Source organism: Protopterus annectens, chromosome 2.part0, assembly GCF_019279795.1.
Source record: "Protopterus annectens isolate FY-2018-M chromosome 2.part0, PAN1.0, whole genome shotgun sequence".
In the NCBI taxonomy this organism is placed as follows: Eukaryota; Metazoa; Chordata; order Ceratodontiformes; family Protopteridae; genus Protopterus; species Protopterus annectens.
In genome coordinates this window covers 1,168,708,873-1,168,735,138 of record NC_056728.1, presented here as the reverse complement: position 1 = coordinate 1,168,735,138, position 26,266 = coordinate 1,168,708,873, and the positions used below count along the sequence as shown (strand labels likewise).

General features: G+C 38.0%; 1 protein-coding gene across 1 annotated transcript in view; it reads left to right on the top strand.

The window, feature by feature from the left end:
• The window catches only part of LOC122793403 (alcohol dehydrogenase class-3-like), a 279,913-nt gene that overhangs the window by 242,214 nt on the left and 11,433 nt on the right, over positions 1 to 26,266 (top strand). The window contains exon 8 of the mRNA XM_044061378.1: positions 10,476 to 10,614. Within this exon, the coding sequence (XP_043917313.1) occupies positions 10,476 to 10,614 (139 nt within the window). The remainder of the gene's footprint in view (positions 1 to 10,475; positions 10,615 to 26,266) is intronic.

The window sequence follows — 26,266 nt, the reverse complement described above, 5'->3', positions numbered from 1 at the left end:
ATACAAAACACACCTCTCAGTAAAGCTGTGATGGATGTCATTTTGGAAGCCAGAAGGCTTAGTACTAGAAGATCTTATGCTGGAAAATGGAAGAGATTCTGTGCTTGGAACCAGGCACAGGGAACTGATACAGCTCTACCAAATATTCCTCAGATGTTGCAATACTTAACTGAGATGCCGAACAAAGGCCTATCTTTTTCATCCATTAAAATTCATGCCTCTGCCATTTCGGCTCATTACAATATAGAGCCGTGGTGGTGGTGCTGCGGTAGCATTGTCGCCTCACAGTAAGACGCTGTCCGGTTCGATTCTCAGCTAGAGCGTCTTCTGCGTGGAGATATGCGTGAATGGGCATACCTTCATTGAAGGTTGTGCGTCAGGGCTGGTAACTCAGCACGTAAAAATCAACTACCAATCATTAGCGGACCGGAGTTCAGCTGTGGCGACCCCTAACCTGGAAAAGCCAAAAGACACAAACAAACAAACAATACAGAGCCACCAATCTTTTCTCATCCTTTATTAAAGCAGTACCTCAGAGGAGCCAAAAATTTAAGGCCTCCAAGGAGATCACCAATACCTGCATGGGACCTCAACTATGTCTTGGAAAAACTCACCCTGCCTCCTTTTGAGCCAGCTGCTACTGCTGATATAAAGTTTTTATCTTGAAAAACAGCTCTGCTCCTAGCAATAACTTCTGCAAGACGAGTTTCAGAGCTACAGGCACTCATGGCTGTGGAACCTTTTATCATGTTTTATCCAGACAGGGTTTCTCTGAGGACAAACCCAACATTTATGCCTAAGGTGGTGTCCAGTGTGGCTCTTAACCAAACTATTCATCTGCCAAGTTTTTATCCAAATCCACAGAACAAAGGGGAGAGAATTCTGCATTCATTGGACGTACACAGACAGCTTAGATTCTACTTGGACAGAACCAAAGTTTTCAGGAAGACACAGCAATTACTAGTGGCATATGCTGCAGGATCACAAGGAAAGGCTATCTCAAAGCAGACTATTTCAAAGTGGATAGGTCACTGCTTTCATTTCTGCTATTCTTACCATGGCAAGCCAGTACCTAAGGGCATTAGGCCACATTCAACCAGAGCTGCAGCCACTTCAGCAGCCTTTCTCAGCGGAGTACCAACCAAAGACATTTTAGAGGCGGCTACTTGGAGTTCAGTGCACACCTTTACAAAGCACTATCACCTGCCACTCTACTCTAAATCCAGGGCAGGCTTTGCCACTGCAGTTCTGCAGGACCTCATAGCCTCATAGCCGCTCCTAATGCTGTCCAACCTCTCAACCATAGCTTTGGGACTCTACCCAAATGTAATGACTGCAACAGTGAAACACGAAGAACATAGTACAGTTGTGTACACTTACCATAAATGTAGATGTTCGAGTGTATTCACTGTTGCAGTCCAGGTTACCCACCCGCCATCCCCCTTTTTTCTGCTGGAACTTATCTTTCCTTCTCTGATTTATACAACCTATGTGGTGTATTTGCTTGTAGATGAAGGTAAAGTTTATATTGGTGCATGTATTTTTATATATATAAAAATTTTGGCTACCCTTTCAGGGGGCACCTGACATCTGGGGCAAGAAAAACTGAAGAAAATGGCGTTGGCTGCTTCTTTTATACCCCTGACAACCTGACGTCAGGGAAGGGGTGACAGCAGCCGACGCAGGACCCAAGACTTTGGAATTCAGGCTGACTGAGGGCAACCTGCCAGCAGGATTATCCAAATGCAATGACTGCAACAGTGAATACACTCGAACATCTACATTTTTGGTAAATGTACACAACTGTACTTTTCATCCACAGAGAGCCCCTCACCTCCATTACCAGTTAATAGCTACTTTTTTGGCTCTGTACACCTCTTATTGTTATGAAGAAATAAATTAAATGGACTTTGGATTATCTACATGAAACTGTATAAAGATCACTAGCATCATACCATCAGATGAGGCCATGTGTAGCACTGTTTAAATAAAAACATATTTATGAGATAAGGAATATTAACCACCTGATAATATATGCATAACTCTCAACCTCTTGCATTTCACATCTGTTTCTGCAAACAAGTAAAATTAAAAATGTATTTATAGTTAAAATAATATCTCAGTACATTTGCCATTTTTACAATTTTTTGCAGGACACAGCTGTCCAAAGAGGGACTGTCCCTCGAAAATTGGGATAGGTGGTAACCCTACATGGACAGGGCATAAATATGAGGCAAAATCAGAGATGTTCTGCAAAACTGGAGACATATTAGAGCAGACTAATCTAAATCAATTAAAAAGTTACAGAACAACAAGTTTTGCATCAATGTGCATTTAATTAACCACAAAAACTGTGAAATTCCAATGACTGACATTGTCCGACTTTAATCCTTAATGATTTACAAAAAAACAAAAGAAAAGAAGAAGTAGTTAATGGTGGTCCGACAGTAGGTCTAGAGAATTAAGGGTTTTGCTACCTGCAGAGTTTGACTCTGAAGAAGTCACTTAACTAGACAATGTTCCCTAATTGGTGCATTTTACACAAACGCAAGCACACGTGCACATCAGAAATTCAAAATCTACCTGGTATTGCTTTCCATGTTGAAGCATTTCTTTCACAAATCTCAAAACTGCTAGTGCTGCCAAAAAAAAATTCCATTCCCCGGGCTATTCAGAAAAAAAAAATTCTGTCTCATCCCTATTTGCTGGGAGCACTCCATCTGAGTTAATCCAGACACCAAAGTGTTAAGTTAAATCATATGCCCAAGCCTTTCATTCACTCTGTATGTGCCTACTCATCTCACTGGATCAAAGTATTTGCCAAGCAGGAATTTGGTGTTCTTCTGAGATCACTTGCTGTTTTTAAATTCATTGTTGGTAATTTTTTTTTGATACATATTGTATGGGGTCTATATCACGTTGTCGAACTCTTAAAAGTTTACATGTCACATGGTCGACACCATATAATCAAACTTTTAAATGTTCTAACGTTTCAATGGAGATCTCCATACAGTGCAGAATGGAAGATTGCCCTTTAACAATTCAGGTAGGTTTTTTCTTAGAGTTATTTTTTTTATTACATTTTTGAACTTTTAAAAGTTCAGTCATATGGTGTCGACCATATGATGTTTGAACTTTTAAAAGTTCAATTATGTAATATAGACGATATTGTATGACCAGTTCCCCAAACAACAATGGGCAAGATATGAGTTTTTTTTAAGAGAATTTGGACTTTTTTAAATTTATTGTTGGTTCTGACTTTTTATTGTTGTATGGCAGAGCTCCCCAGCTACCACTGGGTCCTAAGCAGCTGCCTACCCTGTGTGTGTGTGTGTGTGTGTGTGTGTGTGTGTGTGTGTGTGTGTGTGTGTGTGTGTGTGTAAGTGCATGAGTACACGTGGATTTATCAGAATTCACAAGCATTGAAACATTGGTGATTAATGCCAACATTTCAAAAATCTACTTACCAAAAAACCTAAAACAAAAAAAAAATTACAAATGAAAAACAGTTTCCATTTGTGATCAGTTAACCAAAATCCCTACCACTAAATTCAGTAAGCTTAATAATGCACTGTTGTTACCATTTTTTTAGACTTAAGATAGATAGAAAGTGTTTTACTTAAGTTGATCCTGAAAATTAGAATATTCTGTCACAGGAGTTCAGGAGCAAACAGAATTATGTGACTTCAAAGCAAACCTGCTGCAGCATATTACAAAATTCAGTGATTGCTACTGCTTCAGAGACACACAGTAGCTATGTGTTTGATGTTATACTTGTCTGACCTCATTGTATCTCTTGTGGTAGTCATATTGTGTTTCAAGTTTACTGGGAAACATGTCCTTTTGTCAATGCTATAGTAGAGCATATTCTGTGTTAATCCTTACCATAATTTATATTTTGACCATAACTTAATTTTAAAATGGAATAATTTCTTTACAGTGTCACTTGTATAAACAGAGTGTTTTTCTAATGTTGCTGCCCTGTAAAATATGCCTTTTACCTGAGTATTAGGTGAAAATGTTCCTCAGACCAGCTGGCTTACCAAATTTACAAATGATAAATAAATAAGTGCAGTCATTTATAATAGTTACCTAGAAAAAGTGGTCAGTGTAGATATCAAGCCATCTTTCTGTGCAAAAAAAAAAGCAAACTTTGCCTTCAGGAAAGGGTTAGCACTTTTTTCAGACCACCATTTTGGCCACTTCACAACTTTTCCTATACATTTGTAGCAACAGACAACATGCAATTATAAGTTTATGGAACTAGAGCTCCTTGGCTGTTGAACACAACACTTTGCAGTTCTTTGTTGACCCTTTTATAAATGTTCTTTGTAACGATAACATGTTTTAGTAAATTAGCCTTTCACACATAGTCCTATTTGAATAGGTAAATATTGATGGGCATGCTCATTTCCAGAACTTGTAATGATTTACTTTATAAATATTTTGCTTTAACTTTGAGACCTCTGAGCCTTACACAGTTCTTGAACATAAAAGCAAAACACATAAGTGTGCTTACAATTTCAGCATCAGTCATTTCAAATAGTGATATTCCTAATGGCTTTAATCCAAAATGGCACAGCACAGAGACTTACCAGCATCTCCCACTTCAAACAAGTCTAGGCTGTATTCTCAGTTTACCACTGTTTATAGTGTAGTCTTCTTTGTACAACTTTTTCCATACCTCTCAACTGTCCAGATTTACGCAGAATGTCCAGATTTTTTGCCTCATATTCTGGGTCTGTTCCTTGTAAAATTTGTGGTTTTCTGGATTTTTGTGGCAAATCAGTAAGGATCAAATTCACTAAATAATGACAGGCATTTGAGTTTCAGACTTCATGTCCATTATAAAATGCATGGTAACACAAGACCATTTATTCTAACAACTTTCTAAGTTTCCAAGAACAATATTTAAAATGTGTTCCTATTTTGGGAGCTTTGTCCACCATTATTTTTGTCTTTGTCCACATTTTTTGTGCTAACAGGTTGACAACGAAGTCTCAGACAGCCCTTCCCAGTCTTCTGGAACTCCAAACCTTTAGTGCCTTTCTTCCAGTGTTGGCGTTCCTTACAGGTAGCCCGATGGCTTCTAACTTATTTTCTCATTCCAGCTTTATTCTCTTCACTCTGTGACAGCCCATTAGCCACTAATTCCACTCAGATTCTACATTTATGTGACTGACAGAGCACTGCATCAACATGAGCATCTGTTCGCGCTTCGCTCAGAAACAGCCTGGCATCTTCTTTATTTCAACACAATCACCTTAGTCCCATTACCTAAATTTCCATCTTCACACTCCAATACTCCGGCTTGTTTGGAGTTTCCTTTTCTTTGCATACTTAGCATAAAATCACTCATGTGCTTTAGCAGTCTGTTAAAGAACCAATACTCTAGTCCCCAGTTCTACAATTACTTTGCCATGCCAAAATACCAAATTTGGTGTGGCATTGTGGCCTTTATTTATTTATTTATGTATGTACATATGTATGTATTTATTTATTTCCATTTGTTTGCCAGGAATAATCCAGCTTAGCTTAAAACCCATTTTTAGCACAGGCCCAGAAAGAAAACCTCCACAGATATTCAACAGAGGTAACAAAAAATCAGCTGTGCATGGACATTCTTGGATGCATGCAGAAAAGAATTACAAATACATACATACATACATACATATATGCATACATGCATACATATATACATACATACATACATATATGCATACATATATACATACATACATACATATATACATACATAGAAAACATCAGTAACAGAGGTAACAGATAAATGCATTGGCAGTATATGGCAACAGTTAAATATACAGGAAGAGAGGGAGAAACTAAAACAGATAAGGGCTGGAGATGGGCTGGATGGGGATGGGATTAAAGTACAAGGATAGACCTAAGCAGAGGGTTGGTAGGTCTTCCACATCTACATAAATGTTTAATGTTCATTCTCATGTCTTAAGGTCTGGGGAAATGGAATTCCTCAGCTTGGCGACATGAACAGAGTATAAAGAGTCACCAAAGTGGTCATTTGATTTGACAGCTTTTAGGAGGTTTTGGATCTGAAGTCTTAAATCTCTGCAAACTCTATATTTTTGAAGTAAATTAGAGATGGAAAGACATATGGGTTTGTATAGAATTTTATGTGAGTCTTTTAACTGGTTAAATTAAAAGGTGTTGTAGCTCTAGCCAAGTAATCTTATGAGGGGGCTTTATAATGATGAGTTTTGTTAGAGACATTTGAAGTGTATTGTGCAATTTTATTGTACATTTGTTCTAGCTTATGTATGTTTTTTATAACACTATTAAGGATCTGTATCATTATAAATTAATATAATATGCTTTATAATGTAATATCCTAAAAGTAACATAGGTAGCAACAGAGTTTAGGTTGTATTTAGTTGTGTTGTTTCTGTTAGGTGGGGTTGTAATTTTTATAACATACCTACATTTTTGTGAATTTTTATATTTAAATAGTCCATATGTTTCTTGAAGGATAGTTTATGATCTATGAATATACCTAAAAATTTGCCATGGGAGACTTGTTCAATTGATGTGTTTATTTTAACATGTAATTGTGATTTCATGGAAGCCAAATAAGAATATTTTAGTTTAGTTTCATTGTCATTTAGTAAAAGATTTGAGCCTTTAAGCCAGTGTTCTAGACTTTCAAGGTTAAGCTGTGTGGAATGCAGCAACAGACTGAGAAAGTTAGCAGTCTAAATAACAGCTGTACTATTGAAGTACTCTACTAAAGTGACCCTAGGAATCTTGCAGGCATATCATTTACAAAGAGAGTGAATAGAATTGATCCAATTATTAATCCTAGTGGACCACCATATTATTGCGTAGAAAAGTAGGACTGCTTGGGATCATTTTACAGTTTGCTGTTGAGTAGGCAGATTACTTTTGAACCATTCTAATGTGTTTTGTGCAAGATCCAGGTTAGCCAGTCTTTGTAAGAGGAGAGTAGGAGAGATGGTATCACAGGACTTAGCTAGGTCTAAGAGAAAAACAGTGATGGAAATGTCCTTGTTTTTTGCTACGATTAATAGTATTTAAGAAGGATAAAAGGGCAGATTCAGTGCTGAATCCAGGCTGAACACCATGTTGTGTAGATCATCCTTTCACTGTAAATGATAGCATTGGACAGATATCTGCATCTGATATCTTAAGATGCTCACCATCTCTAGACAAGTTCCATCTGCACACATGACTTTAGTATGCAACGAGAATATGAGAGCCTGCAGCATGTATTGAATGTCATGGATTTGTATTTTTGTTTATACAGACCTGTAACTGTTAACTTTTAGCTGCTGATCTTAGTGGTGCAGGTCAAGTGGAAATGCCTGTCTATATTCTCCAGCTTGTCACTGCTAACCAGCAAAGTAATACCAACACCACCCACCACTAGTTTGCTGAAATATAGGCATTCATGCCCATTTACTGAAAGCTATGAATGTAAAAATTAGCCATTTTATTGCATCATATAATGTATTTCAAAACATGATCCTTTGCAGTCATGTAGCAGGTGATTCTGTCCTTTAGCTCAGAATACATACCAGATTCTGTCCTTTAGCTCAGAATACATACCAGAGTATTTAATCTTATTAAGGCTATCATGACTAGTAAATAAAACACTTCCAAGCGTTTGCTGCCATTGCAGGGTGTATCTGTGAAATTTCTTGTGTAAGGATTATCAGATAAATTACTTCTGATGTTTTGGTCTCTCCTGAAACAATATCTGTACAGTTACTAGAAGTGGTGTTTGTGTAATTTTTGAATACAGTTTGCTTGAAGAGAATATCTTTAACCTGTAGTAAAGGCTGCACTTTACAGCTGTTAGGTGGCATTTTATAATTCTTATTTGGAGTTAACATTCACATTTTCCTTCCTCCAGAAAATGTGTTCTTCCATTTTCACTGTACTACATACTGACTGTCAGCCATCCCACAGTCAATAAGCCCTTTCAGTTCCTCTTATGTTAAGAGCAAATTGTTGGAAGGCACCATCAAGACACCTGTGATGTATTTCTTTTTCCTTTAGGGCCCAAATCTCGATCCTGCTGGTTGACAAGTACACTTGCAACACTTGGGCCCTCCTATGCCTTTTCTCAACAGTGTGTATATTCATGTTTTTGAACACGGTCCCCCAGAAAGCTAATGTATCCTCAAAGCTTGGCAGGGACAAATACACATCCCTGGCCCATATCTAGAAGGCATGTACTCTTTTCACCAGGAGGGTCTGCCTTGCAGAGGACCAGACATCCCCCTCTTCACCAAGATGGGTGAGGTTCACCAAGATGGGTGAGGTAATGTCAGTCTGTCACAACTTTCTTAACTTATCAGCTGTAACCAACCAAATTAGAAGTTCACAACTCTGACTGCAAGTGAAGGTTACACAGCTGAATATTTATTTATAAACCAAACAAAATCATTATTGGTTTATAAATATATATTCAGCTGTGTAACCTTCATTAGCTGTAGCATCCAGGCCACTAACTGAACCCCGATCATTTTGACCATAGACAGGACTTTAGCCCTCTCTGCCTTGAAGCTAACTTGTTAGATGTTTCTGCAGCTAGTTTTCTGACTTTTCCATCTTTAGTTACATAAAGCAGAAGCTTTTCTTTTATGAAAGTAGTGACTTGATAAAATCAAACATGGGGGTTATGGCATGAGTGTCTGGGATTCAAGACTTGGCACCTTCCCTTGTGGACACTGCAACATGTGTAGTGCAATATCCATAACACAGTTTTTCAGTCACCCTGTTCTGGATTTTAAGTTCTTTCCCAGGTTTAATGCCACCTGCGACAGTAGCAATTTAGTGTACCTTGCTAGCTGTAAGTGCTGTGATTGCTTCTATGTTGGTAAGACCTATAGGAGGTTGAAGGATAGGATATATAATCATCTTTAATTATCTTAATTAAAAACATGCATCTTCAAAATGCTTTAGCAAAGCATGTTGCTGTTTTGAATTCACATAGTTTTAGTTTTATGGCCTTACCGCTTGTACATAAAAACAAGAAGGGGGAAACTTAAATAATCATCTGGAGTCCATAGAGCTGAAGTGTATTCTGAGACTACATGCCCATATTCATCCTGGGCTTAATAATTGTGTCAGCATAAAACCTGCACTGGAGGCACGGTCCTTGAAATAACTAAGTGAACAAATGAGTTTGTTATTAGGTTAAGAAGGAAACTGGTAACTGGTTTCTGCTTGACAGTTCCTATGCCTTGCACTTTAAAGCTTTTCAGCTTTTTAATTTGTTTTAATTGGTTTCATCTAAATTGACTAATTGTTGTGAGTTATTTTAATTAATTGAGGTGATACTTTGGTATTTAAATTGTGTGGTTTGTTCTTTTGTAAGATCTGATGAAGCGTGAGTTGTTCACGTGAAAGCGCTTATCCTGTTTTACCTCTGAACAAATTTATACTAGATTTTAGAGCCGTGGTGGTTCCATGTTGTAGTTTTTTCCTGATTATTTTTGGTTTTCTTGGTGAGGACCTTTGGGTAGCAGTTTGCACATTGATATATATATATATATTTTTTTTTTTTTGTCTTTCGGCTTTTCCCGGTTAGTGGTCGCCACAGTGGAACTCCGGTCCACTAATGATTGTTAGTTGATTTTTACGTGCCGAGTTACCAGCCATGACGCACAACCCATTCACGTATGTCTCCACGCAGAAGACGCTCTAGCTGATATATATATATATATATATATATATATATATATATATATACCAACTTGGACTTTGCACTGTAGTATGGAAAGGAAAAAGTAATTTGATCTCACACAGCACTCTGCTTTTTAGTGCTGCTAAAAAAGGCAGATGCACATAATCTTGATTTCTGTGTTTCATCCTTCTGAGATCAGTCGTTTGTGTTTCGCTATTGTCAGCTTTCAATGTAATGAATGTCTTCCACTCAGCTACATGAGTTCTGCACTTCCATAGAATCGGGATGAAAACTGGGTTAGGAGTAAAGAGGGAAATGATAATAAAGTAAACGTCATCATCTGACAGTCCTGAGAAGTAATTCACTTGGTGTCTCTGGTATACATACACTTAAAACTTGACTAATCTTTGCCTAGGCATACCCTTCTGAGTTTGCTTCTTTGTATTCATCACATGAACTAAAGGTTTCTGGGAATGACCCTAAATTAGACCTGCCCCTATATTGGATATGTGTGCTTCAGTCAACAGAGCAGCATTAGTATTGTGGTGTGATTGCCTATATATGTGTCTGTATCTGTGGGGAATATATATTTCACATGCACTAGCTAAAATATCCCCTAACACAAATGAAAAATTAAAACAATTAAAATATTCCTGAAAGTGTGTCATTTTGTCTGTGTGTGTGTGTGTGTGTGTGTGTGTGTGTGTGTGTGTGTCTTTGTGAAATAAACTGAAATAAAATAATTAAACACAACAGTGGAATACTTGTACTGATTGTATTTGTCCAATAGGCTGGAAAGGAGTAACAGATGTTCCCAAACTTGTGTCTGACTGTATTGCAAAGAAAATCAAGATTGACGATTTTGTGACTTTCACGCTGACTTTGGAAAAAATCAATGAAGCATTTGATTTGATGCATGCAGGAAAAAGGTAACGTATGACATATAAATGTTTGTAATTCAACAATAAAATAGAACCCTAAATGATATTGTCAATTACCTGTACTTCAAAACATCCTGATAAAAAATCTTCAGTTTATCCTTCCATTTTTAAGGTAGCAGTTGTCTGGTGTTTTCAATCTGGCATTTATTTTTCTCTAGAACACTAGTCATAAACTTTCCGTTTTTAATACAGCTGTTAATAGATCCACATGTGCTAGCCAGACTGCACTTAAAAACTCATTAAAGATGCAGTACCAGGAAGGAAATGGCTGTGATACTGGAGTAACATGATAAACAGCAGGTACAGCTGGGCAACGCTTTCTAGCTGATAGCTTATTATTTTAATAATGGATACATTTTTGCATTTTGATATTGCACAAGATCCCAAATAATTGTGATCAAAATAATAACCTCTGCATTGTTTATCCAACATTTGCAGGAATAAACTGTGCTGTATATTACTGATATTGTAATTTCGCTGTGACATTCTTTGAGGCTACAGAGTTTCTTGATCATTCACACGTTGCCAGTACCCTCTTCCACAATGCACCTCCTTTCTCCAGATACCAGTCAATCCTGGAGTAAATTTGTGAACCCATCCAGTCATCTTGGTTATTTTTAATAGAAGATAGTGAGTCACATTGTTTAACATGCATGGGTAGTTTATTCCAGAGGTTTGAAAGGTACCGTGTTATAAACCAGTCCCTCCACTATGTTTTATTTAAATGTTGGTGAATATTTGGGTCCCTGTTTCTATTATTAGTGTAGAAACTGAATGTGCAAAAAAACAGGATGTCCAGGATGATTGGATCTCTAATGGTATGGTAAGTGAGACAGAGAGCTCCCTGCAAAAGTCTGTAAGAAATAGAATGTATGGCTAGAGCTTCCAGTCTCTTTTGGTAGCCCAGCAACTTTAGGCCTCTGATCTTATTGGTTGGGAACCTTTGGAGTCTTTCTAATTGTTTGATATGTTAAGTGAGATACATCACAAAGTGATGTATTGAGTAACTGACCTGACCAATGCTGGGGCCATGCAATGTTAGAATGTTTATTTAAAATTAAACTCTATTTTAAAATAACTGTTAGTGGTACAGTAAAAAGCAGGATCAATACTGAAGACCAGTGAATGAGAAACAAGTAGGAGAGAGAGAGAATACAGGAATACGTTTCTTTTTCAAATGCTGCTGATTTGTGATAGCTTTACTACATACAGCACAAAGATAAGTGAAAACCTTTAATTTCTTAATCTGTTTTTACATTCATTTTAATTTTCTGGTTTTTAAGTCTATGTCAGTAGTTACAGTAAATAACGGCACTGTATTGAGTAATTTAAGTGGTCTAATTGTTGGTATTAAACCCTAGTTTCTCTCTTATGTGGTGATTGACAGTCATGCTAGCTCAGGACTTGTGTTTGCTTTAAGGCAATTATAGCCCCTTCCACTACAGAGAGAAGTAGCCCATCATCCTAAGCTGTTTTTGCTGTGTTCCTTTCAATAACTGTTGATTTGTGATAGCTCCCCATACACATAGAAACAAACATTAGTTTGATTGCTTTTGAACCTTGAACTCTCCAGTGGGCTTGATTGGATATTTTCAGCTTTTTTTTCAGTTTTATTGTGTTGCTATAAATTGTTTGCATTTGCCCATTGCTGCAGTACTGCTCATCATGCATTTAATTGTGCACTGCACACAAGGCATTTAAAACCGTACATTTTTCTAGACAATCTACTCCACAAATTTCTAGTGTACTTAAACACTCAGAAGTTATAAAAAGAGGTCAAGGTTTGTGCTAAGTTGAGCATTACTCTTCATGTGTCTATTTAAGAGTGTTTGTTTTAGACATATAAACATCAGAAGCACTACTCCCCTCATTCTGCCCACATTAGTAAGCACCTAGAACCATAGACTTGCATTTTCTGACCATCTCTGTACCTAGCTTGGATGAAATGAGCATACTGAGACAATCTTGCAATTGTGTTATGTTTACTGACAATACCTATGTAGTTACATAATGTTATTGGAGGAAGAGCTAGCACAAGAACCCCCCAAAAACAGCAAACAACCTAAACCACAAAGACCTCCTAAGAGATAAGTACCCTCAGCAAGTACACAACACAGGGAGCACCCACCATGAAACATACATCAAAGAGGCAAATCTACACACAACCCAATATCCTAATCAAAGGTGACTCCACAGTGAGACTCGCAGATGCACCACTCAGCAAGCCATGCAAGGAGAGCTTCACAACCTGTTGCATATCAGGTGTCAGGATTTGTTACATGCATGCAGTCAACCCTTGCACCACAAGTACACATGTAGCACTGTCATGGTACACATGTGACTTGAGGGGTAACTGCCTGGACTAGATGAAAAGAGACATGATGGAGCTCTCGTAATATGCACCAGAGACAAGTATGAACCTAGCCTTGAGCAACATTTTATCATCACTAAGAATTATGTCATAATGCGAACTAAAGATTATTGACTTCAATAATTGGCTTAGCTTCTGATATAATTCAGAGAGGATACAATGTACATCTAACTGCAAGGATATGGTAGAGAGTGTTAACTGCTTTGCCAGGGATAGGTTGTACCTATTCCACTAACACTTTCCTATACTGGAAAAATCCTTAACATCCCTCCCCCATAATGCCTTTTATAGGCAACATCAGTTTTCTAAAATTTCCAGCATAACAAAACAGAATCCTGATACTATAAAGGTATTGTTGCTCAACTCCACTCTTTTCCACTCCCCCACCCTACAAGGCCACCTTACCCTTGATATATGAATCTCCATAGCAGCTTGGTTCAATATCAGTGAGAGCACTCTATCTCTGCAGGGCTTTAATGCCTAGCACATATTCAGACAAATCATATTAGATGAAGACACTAAAGGCAGTGATGCCTTCTTATTCTTAAAAAAATCAATCACCTCCAAACTCATTAAGCAAGATAATGACATGGAACTTCTCCATGTCCAACTTATTGTTTAAAAACCCTTACCAAATCATAGGTAACTACAGGACCCATACTATGTCCCCTGAACCCATACCTCCTACCTATCCAGTATGTGGTCCCTATGCATTATGACAAAACACCATTCTCCTGGGAGACTTTAACTACCCTTACATTATCTGGGAGACCTATGCATCTTCAAGCATGTATGGCCAGAAATTTCTAAGCTTCATCAGTACAAACTCTCTGGACCAGTTAGTGCACACCCAAACCATGGAGTGAGAAAATCCTGGACTTGGACTTTGCCAGTAAGGGGGAGTTTTGCTCACTACCAATTGTAACTTACTCCCTGCTCAAACTAGACCACAGATTATGTCCATTCACCATAAAGCCAATGTGGGAATCTTCTTCCAATACCTCAGTATTCAGAGATTATGCTAAGTCTAATCTTGTAAAAATGAGTGATGACCTGTCTTCTTGGTATCATACAGGCTATTATGAGATGACCTCTGCCTCATAAATAGAGCCTCAACAGACCCTATCCTGTCAATATACATTTGCAAGTCAGTGGTTGAGTGGACACCCACTCAAGGGATATCAATTTCTTTTGCAAAATAAATGGAACAAGCAGGAGGAATAGGCATGTATCACAAATAATACCTCTTCTATGGAACCACCTTTCACTTCACATAAAGCAAAATAGTTTTTTTACGCTATTTAAATGTAATTTGGACAAATGGATGAGAAACCACAAATTCAACCTCAGTTTATTACCCATGTCCCTCATGAATAGGGGCAAGCAGTAAATGTTCATAGGTTCATAGGTTGGTACTAGGCTATCGGCCCTAGGACCTATACAAGCCTAGCCAAACAATTCCCTGGATATTTCTTCCCACAATATTTACTTCCCTGGACCCCTGTCTAGCAGGGCAACTGACATGATCTCTGGGGTGAATTTCCTATCTCCCATCCAATCGTCAAGGTTCCTTTTGAAGAGGGCCAAGGAGACGCTCTGCTCGACATGTATGTCTGTTCCAGAGTATGGGGAGTCTCTGGGTTTGGAACCTATCCCTCCAGCATGTTTTGTTCATTGTGATAACAAGGTTTAGATCCCTGGAGTGTGTGGCTTGAGTGATTGGGATTTCTTTACATGGAGCATGTCCAACAGCTCAGGGTTTGACATGGCCTTGTATGTTAAGCAGAGATCACCTCTGAGTAGACGATGTGCCACAGAGTATACCTAGAGTTTTTTTAGATGGTCAGCATAGGGAATCTGCTTTAGGCTTGTGATTCTTTTAGTGAGGTATTTCTGTGGCCTTTCCAGCTGTTGCTGATGTCTTGTGAGGTACATACCAAATGGGGTGTTGTACTCTATAATGGGTCTAATGAGGGATGAGTACAGTGGGACAATGACCTCCTTTTTTTCTGGATAAAAAGCCCTTAGTGATGAGGTGTGCCACATAGAAGGATTTCCTGACTGTTGTGGTGATGTGGTTATCGATGGTGAGACCACTGTCCACCTGTGTCCCTAAGTCTCTCATCACACTTTCAGTGTTTAGTGTACTGCCACCTATGTGGTAATTCATGGGTACATGGTTTTTCCCAAAGGGGATAACTATACATTTCCTGGCATTAAGCTTGAGCCCATGGCTCTGGCACCAAGCATCTGTTTCTGTAAGGCCCTTTTGTAGAATATCCACATAATTTGGGGATTCGATAATGGCTCCCAGTTTGCAGTCATCTAAGAACTTTGTTAGCCAGAGTCTCTTAGTGTTGGCCTGTACTTCAAAGAAGTAGATGCCGAACAAGAGCGGTCCCAGGACTGAACCCTGAAGTACTCCACTTGTTACTTGTCTGGAGCTGGATTTGGAGTCGGCTACTTTTACAGTCTGGGTTCTGTCAGTAAACCAGATAGCAACTCATCGAGTGCCATAGGGATTTATGCCCAGCTTAGTAAGTTTATCTATGATTCCAGAGTGGGGGGTGGTGTCGAAGGCAGTCAAGTCAGCTTCAGGAGACAAGATCGGCCCTTCACAAACCCAAACTTGGTGGGGTCCAGTGTTTAAAGGTTGCCAATGTCTTTGTTTATAAGTTCCATGATAATGCGTTCCATGCCCTTGCAGATCAGGCTCATCAGACTGATGGGATGGTAGTTCCCGGGATCCAAGGTGGATCCCCCATCTTTGTTCTGCCCTCCTCAGGATTATTCATATAAAAATATATTGATACTCACAGATCAATAGCCCAGTAAGTACCTATGAACCTATAATAGAGTGGCTGAAATTTAATCAACATGAGAAGAGGATAAATCAATATCCAAAGTGAGTTTATAAACCCAGAATGGTTATAGAATGTGGGGACAAACAAATAACAGGTTTTACTCAGAATGAAAATAAACTTTTAAGTGCCCCCTTTTAAGAACAAGCTATACTATACTAGAATCTTCCTCAATGCCCACCACCATCATCATCACCCTTTCTTCACTTTTTACATGGGGGTCATGACATTCCTTTCAGCTTTCTGGATCTTAGCTAGATACCTCTAATTTGTTCTAAAATGTTTGCTCCATCCCTCCTAAAACAGGAAATTGTTTTGAGAATTTCTGAGTTAATAGTACCAGCATTTAAAACGTGTCCCTCATTTGCAACCTTTTTCGTAAATATGTTTTGCTTTGTCTGTAACTCTAGAAGTAAAATTTGACTGGTATGAGTCAGGGTGTTGCTTCATTTGTTCCTGCCTTTATTGATTCTGTGCCACTGTCCTACCTTCTTTGACTGTCATGTTCTCCTGTCACAGGTTTCTCACACAGTGTGGCCATCCCTTGACTGTGCACCCTCATCACCTCATGCCTTCTTCTTGTCTCTCTCAAATCTATTTTATCAAATTATCTTATGCTTTTCTGCACCTGTGATTGAACCACTTTAATCTGTTCTCCTTGACCTTCTCTGCAACTTGGGCTATTTTTAATTCAGCTCTGGTGTCTTCGCTGCTTTGTGTGTCCCACTATGTGCATCCTATACCCATCTCAGACTCTTCCTCTTCATCATATCTTAGGTTGCTGTGCCATACAGAAGAAATAGTCACACCATTGTTTTAGTTCCCCTTGCTTTTCAGCATCTTTGACATTTTTCTGTCACATACTACACCTGAAACTTTGTGCCCATTGGCTGAAGCACATCTGATTCTAGCTTTGAGTTTCATATTCAGATGTTCCTTCTCTTCAACCACATCTCCCAGATACCTAAAAATATTAAGCTGATCCATTACTTTCCATTCTAACTCAAGTTCAGCTTCTTTTGATATGACCCATTTTTGCCATGACCATTGTCTTGTCTGTATTTAGTTTCGTGTGTGCCTTCAGATTTGAATTCCAGTCCCAAATTGTTTGCTGAAGTCCCTGTTCAGAGTGCTTGTGGTGTCACATTGTTTGCATACAGGGTGTTTGGTGATCTGTCCCCTCTGACCTGTTGACTGATAGTCCATCCCCAGTGTGACCTTGAGTGAGCTCAAAGCTTAACCCTGATGCTCACCCACTCCCAATGGGAATCCCACTGTGCGTATCAACACTGTTTCCACTTGTGTCATTGGAACTTCGTAACAAACTTCAGTAATTCTTCTGAGTCTTGAAATTCACACCATTGTAGGACTGTCCATATCTGCTTTCTCGATATATAGACACATTCTTTCTCCATGTCCAGGAAAGCCCATCTCCATTGTTTCTCTTCTCTCGCTGTCTCGCTGCTCATCTTCCATCATTCCTTTTATTGCACTGCATATTCATTAATCAGTCACACTCTCCCATCATTTTCATGCAGTGTATCAGGTGTCTATGCTTTGGTGCTGCCTATAGTTGTAAATATTTCCTTTGTTCTTGTATACTGGCATAAAATGCTTATTCTGCAGTCATCTGGGATACACCTTTCCCCTCCGCACCATGATAAATACCCTCAAGATCCATTTCTGCCTCACACAGTGGGGTCTTGATCACATTTGCTGTGGCTTTAGCTGAGTGGGCCAGTTTCCCTGATATCTTTTTAATTGTCATACTTCATACTTTCAGAGTGGGTCCCCTTTCCTCTTTCATCATAGGCTGTGCATGTGTCAGTACAGCTTCTGTTGTTTTTTTCTTTTTTTTCACTCAGAAGCTTGTTAAAGTACCCCTTCCATCTATCCTTGATGCCTTCTGGACTGGTGAGCAGATTGCTGCTGGTATCCCTTATGAATGCTGTCTGTTGACTATTTTCTTTATCTTTATGTTGATGTCTTGCAACCTGATACAAATACCTTGTAAAATCTATTGAGTCACTTTCTAGTAAATTGTCATTTTTTAATGTTCTAAGTCTATAGCATTGTTTTGGTAGTAAGGTGAGGATTTTGCTAAGGGGGCGGCGAAAGCCAACACATTCTGGCTAGGCTTATAAATGCCTTTGCGCAGATAACCTAGTACCTACCTATGAACCTATGTTGGAAATGTAATATAGCCCTGCGTTGTAATGAGCTTAATATTATTTAGTGCAGATTGTTAGTTTTTGTTTTGTTTTGCCAGTAATGTTAGATTTTCCAGTTCACTAGTAGCAGTTTGTGTTTCATTTTATTTGCAGTTTGTTTCATATAATACCTTTTATTCTAATTTTGCTGATTTTAATTCTCGTGATAGGTTGATTTATGTGATTGTTTTGTGTGGTGTGAGTACGCATTTATTATGTGTGCCATGCATGTATTTTATTTATTTATTGATTGATTTTATAAACAGAGTTGAGTACTCATAGAATTCTCTTTAAAGATGAACATAGTTATAATAAATGTTTAATAAAATGCAAAGTTGTGATAAAAATGTCTATATATCTGCAATACCCAATGTAAGGATATACTCTCCTGTATATTTTAGTTATGCAGATGAACATTTTGGGGGAATACAGTTCTGCATTCCAGTGTCATGAACTGCTATGTAGACAATGTGTATGAGAAATAATTGGCTATAGTCTCAATAATAAGGCTAGTATGAGGTACAGGGCATTATATTACATTGAGAACAGGTTAAGAAATGCAAGACCACTGTTATGAAGATCTTCAACTTTCTATATGATATGCGCTAAACAGCACTGATTAATAGGTAGAAAGAGTACAAGTTTTCTTACAGAACTTTGACATTCATACTAAAAGTTGTGATAAGGGCTTTTTAAAGGTTCAGCTTTTTGTACAAAATTAGGTATGAGAAATGTTTACAACTTATTGTCTCTTCCCCTCTATTGTCCAAGATCAACATTTCATTACCATCCATCTCAGATTTTCTGTGAGGTTCCACTTCTGTTGATGGTGTAAATGTGTGTCTCTCATGCTTTAGGTATTGTGATATAACAGTATATCATCCATTCTTATAGTAAACATACAGCTCATTGATAGTTTAATTCAGATTGAACTGCATTTATGATTATTTTACTTATTTACATTTTGTAAAAATAGTTTTAGTATATTTTTCTTGTAAAATATGGTTTGGAAAAACACAGTTTGAAGACAAGAAACTAAAGGGCATAATAACACCCATGATATTTTTAGGTACACAAAAAAAGAAAAACTATTTATATGCATTTTTGCTACCACATAATATACTTCAGTGTTTTCTTTAGAGTAGTTCTAGTCATTATTTGCTGTGCATTGTGGGTACTTGAGAATTACCAGGAGCAAAAAAGAGGAAATAAATAAGATGCTTATCAAGTATAAAGGTATAATTTCAGTTAGCCACTTGGGAAGAGGAGAGTACATAATTAAAATGTGGAAGGTATGTACTAACTAGTTACCGAGGGTTTTAAAGAAAATTTGGTTGAAAAGTAGTAAGCAGAGAAGTAACATATAACATTCCTTTAACAAAGAGTTGTACTTCATTTTGTGAAAGTATGATGTTGCTTTTCCATTACTGCGGTGGTGGTGCTGCGGTAGGGTTGTCACCTCATAGCAAGACGTTGTCCCGTTCGATTCTCAGCTAGAGCGTCTTCTGTGTGGAGGCATACATGAATGGGGCGTGCCTTCGTTGAAGGTTGTGTGTCAGGGCTGGTAACCCGGTATGTAAAAATCCACTACCAATCATTAGCGGACCGGAGTTCCGCTGTGGTGACCCCTAACCGTGAAAAGCCGAAAGACACAAACATGATGTTGCTTTTCCATTACTGCAATATATTTTTTTAGCTGTGTGAAAATTAGAAATATTAACTGGGATTTATCCATGTGCCATTATTTAAAGTCCCTGAGCTGGCTGCAGTGTTTCATTTATCTTACCTTCATTTCCTGAATTCATAAATTCAGAAATGCTAAAAATGATATTACAATGCTGAAAATATGTTCACATGAACCTTCTTTTTAGAAGTGCATCTTAGCCATTTATGTCATAAATACAGATCATTTTGACCAAAAATGCCCTTGAATAGTGACTTTCAAACATTGACTTTCCATGCTGATGAATGGGTGACTTTGTAAGAAGTTAACAAGCTCCACCTTTTCTTCAGCCCCCACTTTGAGACTTTATAATGGGAGTCCCAAACCAATGACATTTTAAGTGCAATTCAATACAAGGAAGAGCATACTTTGAAACTTGTTGACACACGTTTAAATAGTTTTTTGCAGGGTGCAGGTCTCTGCACCCCTGATATGAGAAGTTGCACCCTTCACACCCCAATTACTTTTATATAATAACTCCTAGATTTTTGTACCTCGGCAAATAAGGAATATTCTGTGACTGGGCAATTTTGGAGAAGTATATATTTCCATGTATCACACTTAAATCCTCTCAGTTCTAAAAATCATAGTTAGATTTTTTTACTCCTCCCTTATTAAGATTAATATAATAATTTTTGAGTATAATTCCCTCTTTGGTATGTGCTTATCTAAGCATATGAACCAGCAAAAGAGACTGCAGTGTTTCTTTAGTAAAACAATCAAGGGCATGTCTTCCTTGAACTACCCTTACTGCCTTAATTGCAATTTCATTCTTTTCCATTTCTTATTGACTCTTGAGAAAGAACACCTCCCCTGCCTGCAGCACTTTGAAAGATCTGGTTCTATGTACCCTCTTACACATCTGCAAAACTAATAACATTCTAAAGACATGCTTGGGAGATCTAAAGACATGCTCGGGAGATCCAAATATATGCTCAGGAGATCTAAACTTTCACTGTAACATTAATAGGACTTGTCACAATGATAGATATATATCACCAAGAATACTTCATTTATGGAATAGACTCCACTTGGAAATAAAGCACAGTAGCTCCCTGAACATTTTCAAACATAACCTGGATGACTGGATGGGCATTCTCATGTGAGTAGGCTACAACTGGTCCACTGGACCAACAGCTTAGTATTTTTATTTTTTATTTATTTTACATTTGTTGACCGGGCTAGTCTAACTGGATATATGTCCATTTTCAGTAGAGGCCCGAGGAGAAAAGCTCCGAGACAATAACAAGGACAGAAAAAAGAAACATTTATACAAATAATCCACAAGAAATAGCAATTACAAAAAATAATTGTATAGTCCCCAAGGAAAAAAGTTAAATACGAGAATAATTACATGAGTAAACAATTGATTCCCAGCAAAAATAAATTTTTTTTTTCTCTTTCCCTTTTTGACAGCCAAAAAAAGTAGTTCTAGTTCAGTTTCAGTAAGCATAAAAATACAAAAATAAAAATAGCATAGTGGGGAGATACAAAAAAGAGAGCAAGAAGTTTAAACATGCCATATATGGAAGGTAGAGGAGTTTCAGCAAAAGAAATCCAGTTTGAGAGTTAGAGTAGAAAGAGGAAGAAATAAGTATCAGTCAGGCTGAGAGCAGGGGCAAAGCCATTTGGCTTTAATGAAGTTTTTCAGCTGATTCTTGAAAAGGTTGGTGGAAGTAAGGGATGTGATCTCATTTGGAAGTTTGTTCCATGAATTGGCAACTGCATTTGAGAATAGGCAGTCTCCAGCTTTGTTAAAGGATTTGGTAGTGGCGACTTGTAGTTTTTTAGCTGATCTTAGGGTAGGAAGGTTTTTATAAGAATTTACTAGGTTACATAGTATGGGAGTGTTTGAAGGATGATGTAAAATCTTGTGAATAAAAATGAGTTGCTGGTAAACTAGTTGGTTTTGTACTTCCAGCCATCTGAGATGTCTAAGGTTAAGGCAGTGTTGAGTACGGAAGGGAGTACCAGTGGCAAATTTAGCTATGTTGTTGTAGGTGGTTGCTAGTTTATTTAGATTAGTTTTGGATAGGTTGGTATATATAGGTGAGGCATAGAGTAGGGTGGAAATAAGGTGGGTTTGGGCAATAGAGATCTTTGCTGACTCTGTAAGAAATGGTCTGATTCTGTAGAGGAATCCAAGTTTTCTAATTACTGATTTAATACTAGCGTTAATGTGTGAGTCAAAGGTGAGATGGTTATCTATTAATACACCGAGGAGTTTGGTGGTGGTTTCAGGGGCTATTAATGTGCCATTGTTTGATTTTACTGTGAAATTGATAGAGGGGGATTTCTGTGTGGGAGTAAATAGCAGTAATTCATTTTTTTTAGGGTTCAGGAGGAGACAACGTTGATGGAACCAGTTTTCCACTAAAGTAAAGACAGTTTGTGTGTTAGCCTGTAATTCAGCAGGGGAGGATGCGGCGCTTACCAGAGTTGAATCGCCAGCATATTGTATGCATGTAGTTTGTGGAAGGGAAGTTTTTAGATCATTAATGAAAATTGTGAAAAGGAGAGGTCCAAGAATAGATCCTTGAGGGACACCAAGGGTGATAGGAAGCTGAGAAGATAGATTCTTTTCCCAGAGGACTGCTTGTTTCTTGTTTTCAAGGTAGGATTGGAACCATTTTACTAGTTGATGGTTATGGGAAAGTGATTCAAGTATACTTAATAGTATTTGGTGGTTAACCATATCAAAGGCCTTTGAGAGATCTATGAAAAGAGCAGAAGATAGAAGGTTAGTATTCCTGTTTTTATTAATGCTATCTGTAAAGGATAGAAGAGCTGTTGTGGTACTATGGTGAGGCCTGAAACCATGCTGGCAGTCAACTAGAAGGTTGGTTTGTAGGAGATACTGAAGTAATTGCCGATGGATGCATCACTCCATAATTTTTGCAAGGGGGGAGAGAAGGGCTATTGGGCGGAAGTTAGATAATTCATTTGAGGTGCCACCCTTATGCAGAGGGATGATATGGGAGATTTTCCAGATGGATGGGACATAAGATTCAGAGATGGTTCTGTTTATTAGGATAGAAATAGGGTAGGCAAGTACACTAGCTGTGACTTGCAGGAATTCAGCTGGGAGCAGGTCAGCTGATGGTGTACATGGTTTTAGTTTAAGAAGCAAGGAGTGTATCAAAGATGTTGGGACAGGGTGAAGGTTAAAAGGCTGGGGTAATTTGGTTAGTGAGGGAAATTTAGTGGTGGAAGTAGGTGGTAAGGTGGTTGCTAGTGCTTGGACTGTTTCAGAGAAATATTTATTAAAGGTGTTGGCTATATGGTTGGGAGAGGTTTGGGTTAGGTTTGAGGGGGTAGGTGTTTTGGACTGTCCTGGGTGGAGTACTTTGTTGATACCTGACCAAAAATTTTGCGGATTATTTTGTTGGTTTTGTTGGAATTTGAGGTAGAAGTTTTTTTTGTCAAGGATTATGGATTTTTTTGTGGAATTACGAATTTGTCTAAAGTTTAGGTGATCTATTGGGTTTCTAGTTTTTCTCCATTTGGATCAGAGTTTGTTCCTTAATTGCATGTTTAGCCTTGTGTCTTTAGACAGCCAGGGGGCTGGTTTATTTTTTGTTCTGACAGTACAAGTGGGAGCATGTTGCTCAAGGATCTGCAAGAATGTTTTGTTAAAGTGTGAAATGGCTTTGTCAAGAGGTAGGTATTTTAGGGTTGACCAGTTGCAAGCTTTAAGCTCAGCTTGAAAATTACTTGGGTTGAAATATTTTTTGTTTCTGGTAGTTCTAAAAGCTATTAGATTATGAAAGTGGATATTTTGCCTAGTGATGTAAGTAAGAGAATGGTCACTAATATTGTCAGGGAGTATACCTGTTTGATAAAGATGGGGGTTCTTATTTACTAGAATCCAATCTAAGGTAGTTTGTTTTTTGTTAGGTTTGTGGATCCTGATTGGGAAGGTAATGGTTTGGTGGAAGCCAAAGAGGTTTATATGCGTAGTGGGAGATGTACAGCTATTCCAATCAATATTAAAGTCACCAAGGAGTATGGTTTCTTGTGGTAGGGATATTGAAAGCCAGTTTAGGGTATTTTCGAGAGTACTAATATTGTTCCCAGGGGGGATGTAAGAGCAGATAATGTATATTGATTTTTTAGCATTAATTTGGAGCTTCGAGGTTAAGATTTCAGAGTTATTAGGAGGAGGAGGTCGCATAACTAGTGATGTGATCTTCAGTTCAAATTTGAACAGTATTGCTACTCCACCTCCCTATTTATTTAAATGGTCTAGTCTGAGAATGTTATAGCCTGGAGGGACAATGTCATTATCTTTCGTTGTAGGTTTAAGCCATGTTTCAGTAAGGCATAAGATGTCAAGGGAATAGATGTCTAATAGGGCATGAAGTTGGGTTATTTTGTTATTCACACTTCTTATATTGAGTTGACCTATAAGTAGAGAGTTAGGGATTTTTAGGACATTTAGGGGAGTGGTAGTAGGGGCTAATAGAGTATTTGGGGTGAAGAAATTATGACCAGGGTTTGGGTGAATGTCACCGTGTAGAAGTAAGCAGTTATGAGGGTTAAGTGTTAGTTTAAACAATTTATAAAGAGAGAGGTGTCCTTTTTTCATTTGTAGGTATTTAATATGGGTTAGTCTATGAAACTGTGGTAGAATGAAGGTTGAATAGGATGTTATGTTACAGTGTGTAAAAGAGGTGCTAGGAGAGAAAGGGTGAGTCTGTCTTGGGAGATGAAAAAATGTAGCAAAGGCTGAGAATTCATAGGAAGTAAGGTAATGAGTTGTAAGTAATAAGGTGAGCCCAATGGATAAGAAAAGAATGTTGGGGAAAAAGGCTGATGATGATTATACATAGTTAGAGGTGTAGGGTGTGGAGGTTTGTCTAAAAAAAGAAAAAGAAAAATTGAAGTGTAGTTATGATAAGTGGAGTGCTTAGGGAAAATAGATGAGAGTGGGTGTGGAAGGTTATGGCTAATTAAAAGGTGAACAGGTGTGTTAATTGATATGGAGTTTGTAAAGAGAGGTAATTGGTATATTAGGGCTGAGGATGTGGTTAGGGAAGTATAAGGTCAAGTACACTGGGGGTGGGTGGGAATTGGGGGTAGGGTAGGGGAGCGGAGTGAGCCCGCAGGGCGAATGGAGCGGGTAGAGGCAAGACGAGTGTTTGGCATCAAGTGAGAAAACAATCAGTCAGAGAAATGCTTAAAGCTAGAGGGAGAGATAAGTTTACTGGTCTGAATAAAGTCAAGAAAATGCTATAGTGGTGGCAGTAATAGAGACAGACAGTTTACTAAGGGAAAATGATAGTAGAAGTGAGAGGGGAAAGATCTAGGCAGAGGGAATGGTCATAAGGATGTGTAAGGAAAAAGATAAGTAAGAGATTCCTAGATGTCTGGAAAGAAAAAGACTATATAGGGAGACACAGAATTGCAGGCAGTACAATAGAATTTATAGAGAGAGTGAAGCGGCAGATGGTAGAGAGGGGGATAAGGCTGCTGGCTAACCTAGGTTTGGAAGTGTACCTTAGTCTGCTAGCAAATAGTAATTACTATAAACACATAGTAGTCAGGTTTGTAGGAAAGATTACATACTTTCAGACTTCTTTTCTTAGGTTAGTATTAACCTATGGACCAGTTTTAGCACATTTTTATGGGAGCTCAATGGCTGTGGATTCAGTATGTACACAGAAACAATGTGTGTGGGTGAAAACACCAGTTTAAATGCATTATTCTTTATTGTTCAAATGTGAACATATTTCTTTAAAGAAAAATTCCACCAGCTACAGTTTAACTAAACCCTTAGGATGTTTTTTTTCCCTACAGTATAGTTCCAGAAATATATAGGTACCAGAAACCTTGCTTGCACATTATAAAACTTTCATTTCCTTCCCTTGGAATCAAAGGAAGGCAAAGCTCACCCAATTTTTTTAAGCTTAACATCTCACATACTTCACAGAAGAATTTGTCTCAATGTGCATGACATATCATAGACACAGAGAAATCTGAAGATTACTTTTTCAGGTACTGGTATCAGTCTTAGGCAATTAGTCGTGCTGATGTCAGGAGCACAGTAGCTGCAATAAAGAAAAGACAGAGAGGTGTGAAACTGTTTTCCACTGTCTTTTTTGTAGATTGGAAGAAAACTTGCACTGATTCACAGCTATTTCCAATGTAACCATGCCTTTCATAGCAAAACAAAGCAACTGGATAAGTCAGGAGTTCAAAAGCAGTTGCCTTCTGACAAATTTATAAAAGCAGCATCCTGGTGTAGAAATGCTAAGCTTTAAATGTTGATTGTTTATACTTTATATATTAAGATGACTTTAATGAGGTATGAAAGATGTCTATAACATTTAGGGAAAAGCCAGAAAATATTTTTTTTGCTTTTAACTCTTGTAAAGTATTAAAACATTTACCATTTTCACCCCCCCCCCCCCACACACACACACACAGAACTGCTCAAATCAGGACTCTACTGCAGGAAGTGAAACAGATGGCA